This window comes from Talpa occidentalis, unplaced genomic scaffold (assembly GCF_014898055.3).
Source record: "Talpa occidentalis isolate TD23 unplaced genomic scaffold, MPIMG_talOcc4v2.1 talOcc4.12, whole genome shotgun sequence".
NCBI classification, from domain to species: domain Eukaryota; kingdom Metazoa; phylum Chordata; class Mammalia; order Eulipotyphla; family Talpidae; genus Talpa; species Talpa occidentalis.
This window is the reverse complement of record NW_023601212.1, coordinates 12,992,107-13,004,155: the sequence shown is the minus strand read 5'-3', so window position 1 is coordinate 13,004,155 and position 12,049 is coordinate 12,992,107. Positions and strand designations below refer to the sequence as shown.

The window sequence follows — 12,049 nt, the reverse complement described above, 5'->3', positions numbered from 1 at the left end:
GTTTCCAAGTATTCATTGCTAGCATACAGAAAAAGTACAACTCACTCTGTGTATGTTGACCTGGTTTTTAACTCAGGTCCTATGACTGTACAAAACTCACTGCCTAGTGAGAGTAGCTTTATTGTACATTCTCTGGTATTTTCTATGTAGTCAGGCTATTTAGAAACAGATGCAGTTTTGTGTATTCCTTTCCAATCTTTAGGCCTTTTCTTTCTTTTTTCTACATCTATGTTCAGTAGAGATGGTGGTGTGGGAATGAGCATAAGACAAAGTGCATAGAAAGTGTCCTTCTTCTACTTTCTAGAAGAATTTGTGTACAACTGCCACAAAACTGTATGCTTTAAGTGGTTAAAATGGTCAGCTTTATGCTATGTAACTTCATCTCAATTAAAAAAAATGAGTTTAAAAAAGGCATGCAGTTCTTACTTCTGCCTAAGACATAGAAGACTAAGGAGTCTTGCTCCTAGCCTAACAGTTGGATAACCTAGTAACTTTGAACCCACTGGAGAGATGAGATTAAAGAGCAATCAACTAGCCTGACGCGCAAACAGGTGACTCCAAAGAGAGAGGACACCAACACAGGCTCATTTGTGGCAAACATGGGAGGAGGGTGAAGCCACCATAAAAACATAAGTATTCTGCTAAATTTTAAATGCACTGTTAAAGCTGGGCAGAGAGCACAGGAACCCTGGAGGCAGGAAAGCTTGCACCCACTTGCAGATTCCTTTCCAAAGATCTATCCAATTTGAACTCTGTTATGTCTGGCATCTTTCCCTTAACATAATGTTCTCCAGGTTGATTTATGTTGTAGCATGTGTCTGTACCCTTCCTTCTATGGCTGAGTAACATTCCATGTGTGCACACTAGAATTTCTTTATCCAATCAGTAGATGATGGTCATTTAGGTTGTTTCCACATTTTAACTACCGTGAATAATGTTATTATGAACATGTCTATACAAGGTTTTTTTTTTTTAAGCAGCTGATTTTCTTTTGTGTAGGAACAGAACTGCTGGGTTACACAATAAGTCTACATTCTCAGTTCCAAAGGTCAGAAAAGCATCAAGGTTAGAGGTGAATGTTTGAAAATGATCAGTACACAGAATAGTTGAAGCCATGGAAGTGAGAGGGATCATCTAGCGAGAACAGGAAAGGCTGTGGTGTAGACCTCCAATGGAATCCCAGGGCCCATCAATACTCAAGGGTCACACAGAGGAGAAAATATGGGAGATTGTGTATAGTCACTGGACTGCGAGGCCAGTGAGGACAAGCACCAAGTTTATCCTGCTCATCTCTGTGCCTCCTGTACCTAATACAGGGGCTACATATAGATGCTCAATAAATACTGTCAATGGGTATTTATTAAAGTTAAAGGAGAATGTTTTCAGGAGACCACTCAAGAACAACAAACACTTTAGAGAACTCGGTAGAAGGTAAGGTTTGAAAAGTAACTGCTTTGATAAGGCAACAAGAAAGTCAACAGTGATCTGACAAAAAGAACAAAGTGGAATTACTTGAGTAAAAGTTCAACTAGTGGTTTGAGCAGTTGAGTGGGAAGTAGGATGAGAAAAGAGCAAATGTAGAATATTCTTTCAAGAAGCTTGATGTAGGAAAATAAGAGAAATAAATTAGAAAATATTTTCAGCAAGAGGGCAAGTTATACATGTTTTTGTATTTCTAGATGTGAGACACTATAGCTTATCTGTGAAAGGAGATGCTAGTTTACAAGCAGCTGTGAATTTATTTGTAGTACTTTAAATAAGTGTTGCATAGACACAAAAGAATTTCTCCAAAGATGGAAGAATTTATTAGACTTTTGAAAAAGAATTTCAAAGTATTTGAAATTTTCTTTCTATGTTGTCAGTTTATACTAACCTAAAGAAAGTATTGAAGAGAATAACAACAAAATAAAGTCTTCCAAGAAAACAGAAGTGATTATTTCTCAAATGCTAGAAAAAGAAGCAGAAATCAATTTTGGGCACTAACATAATTTGTTTCATTGCCAATAGCTACATCCTTCAAGAGGAAAAGATATCTGGAGTCTTAAGAATGCTAATTTATTTACTCTACAAGAAATATTTTACTTTTAAAAATTGTGCAAATATTTTAAGTGTTTTACTTATAGTTTTGTTTATTAATGTGGTTTCAAAATTTGTATCACATAAAAAACTGACGTTATGGTCAGCTTTTTACTCCATTTTTTTTTTTATAAACTATTTAGATCTTTTAAATTAGGTGTGGGTAAACTATAAAAGATAGGAATATGTGAGTGTTATTAAACCAAACATTAAGATACAGAGTGTAATAGAAATTATCAGGCAGAGTAGTATCCCAAAACATTGAAATAAACAGGAAAAAAATGCAGTGAGTGGGCAAAGTGTGGGTCAAAACACAACTTCCTAGCCAAGGCCACTAGGTGGCACACATATATTGGAGCATTTAAACAAAGAAATGAAACTTCTGAACTCTAGGAAGAACTGGAAATCATCTGTGCTATTTAGGACTATCAGGTGACTTGTATGCATTTGTTGTTTTATGTTTTGCTTGATGTGGTGTAACTGTTTTGAACTTGAGTATTTTCTAAGGATATTTTGGTCTCTGAGTGAGCAGTATCAAGCCTATGCCTAAGTTGGTACTTGGGGTGATGGTGGCAATGATGATCGTATGTGTCCTCACAGTCCTAGAAATAAGTATATTCGAGCACTACTACAGAAACAACGTAGCATAAGGGTGAAGTAATACCAGAAAAAATTCTATCTCCAAAAATATCAGTAGCGGGAAAGTTACTAAATTTCTGACCTAACAGTCCTTCTTGAACAATGATGAGTACTTACTTGAATTAGGGGGCCAGGACTCCCAGTAGTCACCACCTGCTTGAGTTCTGGGTGACTTGCCCCGAACCTGAGGAGCCACACAAAAATCACAGTTACAATCAAAGGGAGAACTGAACCAAGAACTTTAAATTATAATGGCGTATCTAAAATATTCTCTTTTCGGGCCTCCCTGGTGGCACATGGGGTTAAGACGCAAACTATGAAGGTGTCCTCAGCCACTGCAGCACAAGTTCGATTCCTGGCCAGGGAGGTGACCCACATGGTGCAACAGACCTCTCCTGTCTCGCCCACTGCTCCCCTCAGCAGTGTCTTTCAGTCAGTCTGCCTATTCTGTTCCCCACTCTGTCTCTGGTGAATCCTCTCACCCCCACACCTCTGGCCTGTACCCCAGTTCTTGCATAAATAAATAAATCTTTAAAAAAAATAAAATACTTTTCTACCCCATCTTTCTCCATGGTATATAAAATTGGACATATCTATCTCAATAGTAATATTGTACATTTATAAAAGACTGTTTCCAGTGCATGTTCCTGTCTATTTTCACATTCAACTCCAAGTTCGTTTGGGGAGAAGGGGCAGGAAATAAGCAGTGAAGAAAGGCCCTGAGTAGGGGAAAAACCACAATTCCTTAGAAAGTGGTACAGTTTCTAGGAGGAAGAGTTATCATAAACTTTCTCCCAGGGTTGTGAACCCATAGTAGTCAACTCCACAGAAAGGAAAACCAAAGAGAAAAACCCGGCATAACTTCAGCAGGGTCTTACACCTCAGCATTCCCTACATTTAAATTACAACTAGCAAGACCAAGCTTCTTCAGGAGCGAGCTTATGAGAACCACCAGAGAGAGAGGATTACCCTCTTGTCCTGTTTCTTCTGCGTTTCCATGACGTGCAGGCGCTCCATGAGGCTGGAGATGCCCTGCTCCAAGCTGTCAATGGTGTGGTGCTGAGGATCGTGGCCGCTGAAGCTATTGCGCAGGCTGCGGAGGGCATCGCGAACCAGCTGCAGGTCGCTGGTCTGCGAGAAAACATGAGGTGCTGCTGGGTGGCACGTGCCATAGAATTAGCCACACCCCCAGAGCTGGGCTGAAGAAATATAGGGAAGAGGTTCCCAGAACAGATCTGTTATTTTAAGGGAGGTGAGAACATAGGATGTTTTTCTCCATAGAAGTAGGCCCATGGATTCTGAGTTTTGGATGGCAAAAGCCTCACATATTTACACACTCAAAGAGATACAAGAATTAGGGAAGTAGGATATAAAAGCTCATCCACTGGCCACGGCAAGGGGGCTTGTCTGTTTACTGCTGGAAGTGGCAGATCTGTACTCAAACCTAAGAACATACCCCCCTGTGGATGATCGAGGCAGCTGCTTTTCCTGCCACTGGGAGGAGAAAGCCATTGCTTTGAGAGCTGTGACTGTTGCAGTTGGTCACCTAGAGCAGCAAGAAGAAATGATGCTTGTTATCAAGAACTTCTCACCAAGATGTCCTGTGTGTTACTTTATCTTCTTCCTATCTATCACTTCCTGAAATAATAGATAATTAAAAGGTAAGTTTATGATGTAAGCAAAGACGTGGTTCTCTTTTGTTTGGTGCTGTATCTCCAGTACTGGACAGTGGGCAGCACTGTTGAATGCAGAATGAATGAAACAGAAACCTGGAGGCCTTCAACCTAGCCTCAGCCCGGCACTTGGGAAAGGGAGAATGCTCCAGTGCCTCCTGCCTACGAGTCAGTAATGTAACCATAAGAACCATGACTAAAGCTTCTTGAACCTGACCTTCTGCCAGGTGGCTCTACCATGACTATGTTTGGTTATTTACATGGATTATCTCATATATTCTCCATGATGACGGAGAGGAACACTGCCCATTATTTCCATTTTCCAAATAAGCCTTATCTGGAAGGGTCTGAGCTAACGACTCAAGGCCACATAATGGAAAAATGGTTAAGAAGGAATGGAAAACCAAACATGCTTATCCTGGAGTGTGCACGCTTAACCCACTCATCACAGAGACTCCTACTAAACAACCATCCAGTGGCCTGGGTTCAGTGCTAAATCAGAAACAAAAATCTCCTTCTTTGTCCCTGTTGATGTGGGAGGGGACAACCCGAGTTGTGGTTACCTCATCTGGCTCTCTTTTCATACAATGAGCCAAAAGGACATCTTTGTGTTCAAGCTCCCGCTCTAGATCCACCTGCAAATCAGAGACTCCATCAGAAAAGGATTTCTTCAGGCCAGAAAAGTCAGTGGCTGACCGTGTTCCCACCTGCTGGTAACTGGCCTCAGAGAGTTTCCTCAGAGCTTCCTCCAACTTGGCCTGGTGCTGCTGCAGGAGGCGGTCCTTCTGCCCCAGCTCTTTCTGCAACAGAGAACCAGCTTTTGGAGAGGCGGAAAGTCAAGGACAATGAACACTTCCCTCTTTGTGGTGCAATTTGTACCTAAGGAAAGTAGGACCTGGAGGGGCCATCCTTTCCTCAAGCTACACCAAAGAAGATGTGCCACACCCTGGTCACGTCACAGAGTAAAGGTTTGGGAAGGGCCAGGAGGAAGGCGACCACTGTTTGTAGGAGGACCACTAGTGCCGTCTACTAGTTAGAGATAAAGCTTAAGATTGAACTGTTAAGATTGGTGAAATAGGGGCCCCCCGGTGGTGCAGCGGTTGAGCGCTGGGTTGCGAAGCTACCCACAGCCTCTGCAGCGCCGGTTCGATCTCCAGCTGCTCCCCAGCCACTGGAGGAGGGTCCCACATGGTGCGCAGACCTCTCCTGCCGCCTGCTGCTCCCCTCAGCAGTGTACTTCGGTCGTTCTGCCTGCTCTGCTCCCCGCTCTGCCTCTGGTGAATTCTCTTACCCTCCCGCGCTTCTGACTGTACACAATGCTTGTATGTATAAATAAATAAATAAATAAATAAATCTTAAAAAAAAAAAATTGGTGAAATAAGCCAGACACAGAAAGAGAAACACCACATGATTCCACTCATGTGATCTATAGAGAAAACATACAGATGAATTAAATAAAACAAAGAGACACTTAGATTATGAGATCAACTAGTGATTACCAGAAAAGAGAAGGGAAGGGGGAGGGGGACAGAAAATTGAGTCCAAGGGGACAATGGTTTAAAGAAGGACATATTGGCCTTTCAGTAGCTACATGAACTGATTCTCAACCATGCAGACTGGAAACATGCATCACGTTACAATGCAATGTTACTTCAATTAAGAAATGAAAAGAGGGCCTCCTCGGTGGCGCAGCGGTTGAGCACTGGGTTGTGAGGCTGCCCGCAGCCTCTGCAGCGCTGATTCGATCCCCGGCCGCTCCCCGGCCACCGGAGGAGGGTCCCACATGGCGCGCAGATCTCTCCTGCTGCTCCCCTCAGCAGTGTACTTCGGTCCTTCTGCCTGCTCTGCTCCCCACTCTGGCTCTGGTAAATTCTCTTACCCTCCTGTGCTTCTGACTGTACCCAGTGCTTGTATAAATAAATAAATAAAATATATATATTTAAAAAAAAATGAAAAGAGAAAAAAAAAGACTGAACTGAGGCTTCCAGGCTCTTAGTTCTGTGCTCCTCCGCCTAGCCATGCCCTGTATTCTTCTGGGCTGATGTATCAAGGGCACAGAAAGGATTTCCTTGCTGAAAGTGAGGACAAGAACAGAGTACTAAAGTGGTCTTTGAGCAACAGCAAAAACAGACTGTCCACAAAGATTCAGATGGAAATCACTTCCACACTGATGTGTATTCTTACTTTATATTCTCCCAAAAGCCAGTTCCTCTCATCTAGCTTCCTCTGCAAATCCACCTGCAAGAAGAAGAAAGTTAATTGGCATTGAGGTATTATCAGCCAATTCTAGTAGATAGCAGGTACTGAGGGACCAGAGTAGATGCATGCAGTTATAGAATATGGCACAGAGAGGGCACAGGGATGTTAAAAACACACAGCTGCTCTCTATGTCATGAATGAAAGCCTCAGAATATAGATGCATGACTTAGCTTCAACTTCTTCATCAAAGTTGAAGGGCTCTAGGGCTTTTATCGAAGGACAAAGATGAGTCTGACGGAATAAAAGTAACTGCAGAACTGAGGGCAGGCATCACGAAGATAAGGGAGATTAGGATGTCAGAACTAACCGGACTTCATGCAATATCCTATTTTGCTACTGGGGCTCAATGAGGTCAGAGTCTCTTGTTCAACTTACATTCTGGTTGTGCAGCTCATCTCGGTCCATATTTGCCCTCAGTAGCTCTTGTTTGAGCTGAAGAACAGATGTGTCCTGCTGAGTCAACCTCTGCTGCAAGGCATCCTGGGGAAAAAAGCATGCTCCTTATTGCGGTCCCCACTATTCAATCTGCCAGTCATCATTACAAGTTATTAAATCCCTTACTATATTCAGCATTACTTCTGCCAAACTTGGAGACAAAGGGTGGGTAGGAGGAACTGTCATAGGGGATGAGCAGTTCTTCTGACCCCCTTCAGGATATCAGTATCTAAAGGAAAATCCTACCAAGCTGACTACGAATTTTTCTTCTCCTATTATTCATCCCTGCCCTCCTCAGCATTCTTGACAGCATGATGCCCTAGAGATGAGTGGCTTTGGGGGTCAGATAGACCTTGATGCAAATGACATGTCTACCAGCTACCCTCATGGCAGTGACCTTGAACCATGCACTCATCCTCCTACTACCCTGGATGATTCATCTAGATCTGGGCATATAAACATTCTATCCACCTCTCTGCCCAGTCCTTATTTCCCAGAAGGCAGGGCCTTATTAGTGCCTGCCACTCTGTCCACATAGAATCCCTGCAAGTACTGCCACCCTGCTTCCTGGAGTCCTGCTCCTGCCCTGCTTCCACTGGCTGCCCACGCCCAGTCTCAACCAGGATTGGGAATATATTTCTAGGCCCAGAATTGTGCTTGGACTGATGGCTCCTTTTCCCAGTGTCCTAGGATCTTACCAGCTTTAGGGGCTCAGTTTGGATTCTCTTAGTTCCCATTGTGCCTAAGAAACGGTGGGTTGCGTAGCTAGTTTTTGAGAAGGGTCAACAGTAACACATTCTTCCAACCACGGTGACTTCCAATGGAACTAGGGTCTGGAGCTGCATTCCTGGACACAGACTCTGACTTCCTGCTCTTAAGAGACTGCACAGAAATCATGTGCACTCTGAAGAATGTGGGAACCCACTGCTAAATATGCTGTCTACCATGCAGAAGAGGGCAAAGGGGGTGAAGATGTCCCTGGCATCAGCAGTTCAGAGGAACATCTCCTAAATTATGCTCCTTAGGGTACTAACAGATGCTGATGGGAGAAAAAGCATCGTGTGGTTAATAATTCTAAACTTATTCATAGGCTAAATAAACTCTTTATGATAGAACTTCCCACATCCTTTAACATGCTATTATTCATTATGAGTCTTCATGAGTTGGGCATTTCTCAAACTGATCTGACCATGGAACATGTTTGTTTACTGAAGTATCTCAAAGCCTACAGGATAGACTCTGGAAAATGCTGCTGGAGTACACTCTGATCCAGCTCATGAATGGGTAGGGAGTTAGGGAAGATGGGAAAGCAGCAGCTTAAGACTATCTTTTTTCACTTCAAGGCATTTATTCAACAGATATACTCTCACTTGATTGAAATAACATCCAGGATTAGCTAAATCACTGTTTTTATTAGCAAAACACTAGACAATCTAAAAGACCATCAATAGAAGACTGGTTAAAAATTATCATATGCAGTCTCACGAATCACTTAAAGATGAGAACATATTCTAAGAAATGTGCTGTTAGGTGATACTGTTGTACAAATGTCATGGTGTAATTACACAAACTATAGATGGTATAAATGGCATGGGCTACTACACAATTAGGCTACATGGAATACCCTACTGGAACCACAGGTGCATATATGATCCCTCACTGACCAAAACATTAAGCAACACATGATTGTATACATACACTGGAGTACCATAAAAGACTTAGGCAGGTATTTAAGTACTAAAATAGAATGATCTCCAAGATTCATTTTAAAGTGAAAAAAAGCAGGGCCTCCCTGTTGGTGCAAGGGGTTAAGCACCGCACTATGAAGCAATCAGCAGCCTCTGTAGCATCAGTTTGATCCCTGGGCCAGCCACGGAGCAACCCACATGGTGCAGCAGACCTCTCCTGTCTCACCCGCTGTTCCCCTCAGCAGTGTATTTTAGTCGGTCTGCCTGTTCTGTTCCCCATTCTGTCTCTGGTGAATCCTCTCAACCCCTGCATCGCTGGCCTGTACCCCAACTCTTGTATGCATAAATAAATAAATCTTTAAAAAAATAAAAATAAATAAAGTGAAAAAAGCAAAGTGTCAAGCTGCATTTACATCATACTATCATTTTGGGTGAAATGATACATGTACATACTTGTTGATATCTGATAAGTTGCTTCCAGAAGAGAAAACTATAGGACTGGAGGACAAGACTGGAAAGCAGACTTTTCACATATTATTCTGTTGTACCTTTTTAACTTTAAGCCACTTGAATGTTATCGACTATTCACAGGTAACATAGGCTATAAGTAAATTATACATTATTTTTAAAAGAACTTTTAAAAAAGAAAGAACTGAAGGAAACTGACAAAAAAAAACTGAAACTGAAGAAAACTGCTTTTAAAAACTGATTGTCTTCACAACAGTCAGATGGCACACAGGAAGTGGCAACACCATGAGTTATAACTACCAGAAATAGGCCTCAGCAAAACAAAGGTGTAGTCCTTAATGTGTCCCACTTCCCATTTAGACAGCTGTCTCCACTAATGGCATAGAGCCTGTAAATGGTAAGTATTTTCAAGACCAGAGGCCCCAACTCTACCTCCTAGTGCTCACTCTCACCAGCAGATTACTTAACCTTGTGGAGAGTTTAAAGAGTTCAAGGTCTTTCTTTTTACCTTTATCCCCTGTAAGTTTCTGGTTTCTTGTTTACATTTCAGCAGCTCCTTCTGTAAACCAAATATAGTCAGATCAGACAGTAACATATGGGTTGCTGTAAAAGTATTACCTCATTCTGTCAGTAAGAACACAAAACTCAAAAAAATAAACATATGCTTACTATAAAAAAAAAAAAAGAACACAAAACTCATATAACTATTCCATGAAAAATTAACTCTCTAGTGAGGTGGAAAGCAAGTCTGGTCAGTCTGGTCCAGAAAACAGCAAAGGCTGACGAAGGTTCTCCTCAGTGATACCCAGTGGGCCCAACAGCCCAGGAAGAGAAGAGTCTTGTCAAGAATGAAGGTATCAGGGTCTCCTATGGGCCCTCATTCCTATACTCAGCCATTTTCACCAAGAAAATTTAGTCATAATAGTCTAAGTCTCTTACTAAAATACCGGATCATATCTTAATGCGTTTACTCCCAGTGTCATTAAATCATTATTTCCATTTTTAATGTGCAACAAAGGTTCAGAGTGTTTCTGATTTTCCAAGAGGGTTTTGTTCTTTATGGGCTAAATAAAAGCATATTTATGGAATAATGAAACACTAAGCTATGAGCCCTCTCTGACTAGAGATAAAATGTATGTTTATGATTATCACCAGAGAAGAGATTTCAGGAAAGGAGCACCATACTGCAGGCCCCACTCTCTTCTTTTTTTATTGTATCACATCAAGAGTTTTCAATCAATTTACCTTAAATGGAGATTCTTAACCTGGACCCTACAGATGGGCTCCAAAGACACTATTACAAGTTCAGGTCCGTGAGTATAAGTACATGCACACATGCTTATTTATGGAGAGCGGTATTAACGACCATATTTATTATTCAAAAAAAAAAATTAGACCCACTGACCTTTAAGAATTCTGGGCACTATTCATTAAAAAAAAAAAAAAACCTATGCTGATAATAGACTCATTTTTTAACTGTAATTTTTAAAAAACTAAGCCACATTTCTAAGGTACTCAAAGGGAGAGCCAATAATAATATAGATAGGTATTACCAGCAAGATTAAAAAGACGTTATTTAGCATATATTTCTCTCTTCTAATTAAGACATAACACAGCCATACAGCTAAAGCCCGAAACCCACAGCTCTTCCCTTCCTCCCCATTAGTCTCAGAAGCTGGTGAGTAACGTTCCCATAACTTTTATGTTTTCAAAAGGTAAAAATGTGCATGTTCTGACATACCTTCAAGTCCTGGTTTTCCTCCATACTCTGATCCAGACGACTTTGGATTATAATCTAGAATGCAAGATAAAAAAGCCATGATCATGTATCTGTGCTGTGAAATTCAGAGGTTACGCTTCAACAACTATTCCTGGAGCACCTAGTAGACGCCAGCCCTGTCCATGGATACAAAGGCGAATGGGAATGGTGCCTGCGTTCCAGGGGAAGCAATATGGTGGGGGCGGGGGAGATGGCGGATGTCCAAGCACGCTTACAGGGATAATGCTGACAATAAGCACTGCGAGGGAGAAATGACAAGAGAGAAAGTTAGAGAGAAAAACTGGGGTCAAAGTCTAGTGAGGACAGTGGGGAGTGAGTGAAAAGTTTTAGGGAAAGGGATAACAAGATGCCGTGAAGGTAAATTATCCTAGCTGTTTTACAGAAAATGAATTAGAGGACAGGAGAGCAAGGCCAGTTAGAAGGCTGCTAGTTTGCTGATTGAAAATCTGAATTAAGGTAGTGATTGTGCAAAGAAAGAAAACGGATGAAGATGTTTAAAATGTGAACTGATAAAACTTAGTGATTGACTAGATGTAGAGAAAGGCGTCAGAAAGGATTCACGGACAAGATTCAAATTTTGTTTTGGGTATTTGGGTAGATGGAGACCAAGTAATCTTGGTGTGGGGAAGGGAGAGACGGAAGAAAAAAAGCTGTTTAATTTAGGACTCCATGAAATTGAGGTGCTTATAGGACATCTGAGTGGAGACAACCAGCATGTGGTTGCATGTCAGACAGACTATCTGAACTCCACCAAGATTGCTGAGCAAGAAATAAATATTTAAGATGTAACATCTGAGTCAGGTGAGAAGTAAAGCCTTGGGGGCAGATAATATTGTGATGGTGAATAAGACAAAGGAAGCCTAGAGTGGACCCCTGAGGAGCAACAGCTTTTAAGGCATAGGCAGAGTAAGAGGAGCTTCAAAGGGGACCTGTACACAAACTCCCTGAGGACAGGCTCTTTGCAGTTGCTTTGTCATCACCTTATCTCCAGCACAGTCAGCACTCAATAAATATTTGAGGGAGGGAGGGAA

General features: G+C 41.7%; 1 protein-coding gene across 8 annotated transcripts in view; it reads right to left on the bottom strand.

The window, feature by feature from the left end:
- DIXDC1 (DIX domain containing 1) overlaps positions 1-12,049 on the bottom strand; it is a 69,246-nt gene that overhangs the window by 10,486 nt on the left and 46,711 nt on the right. For 7 of the 8 annotated variants that reach the window (XM_037505257.2, XM_037505258.2, XM_037505256.2 and 4 more), the window contains 9 exons: positions 10,980-11,033; positions 9,747-9,797; positions 7,023-7,127; positions 6,573-6,626; positions 5,096-5,188; positions 4,952-5,023; positions 4,172-4,261; positions 3,685-3,846; positions 2,833-2,899 (listed from right to left, as the gene is read on the bottom strand). In XM_037505257.2, coding sequence (XP_037361154.1) covers positions 2,833-2,899; positions 3,685-3,846; positions 4,172-4,261; positions 4,952-5,023; positions 5,096-5,188; positions 6,573-6,626; positions 7,023-7,127; positions 9,747-9,797; positions 10,980-11,033 — 748 coding nt within the window. The remainder of the gene's footprint in view (positions 1-2,832; positions 2,900-3,684; positions 3,847-4,171; positions 4,262-4,951; positions 5,024-5,095; positions 5,189-6,572; positions 6,627-7,022; positions 7,128-9,746; positions 9,798-10,979; positions 11,034-12,049) is intronic. The other variant, XM_037505255.2, reaches the window with a different exon arrangement.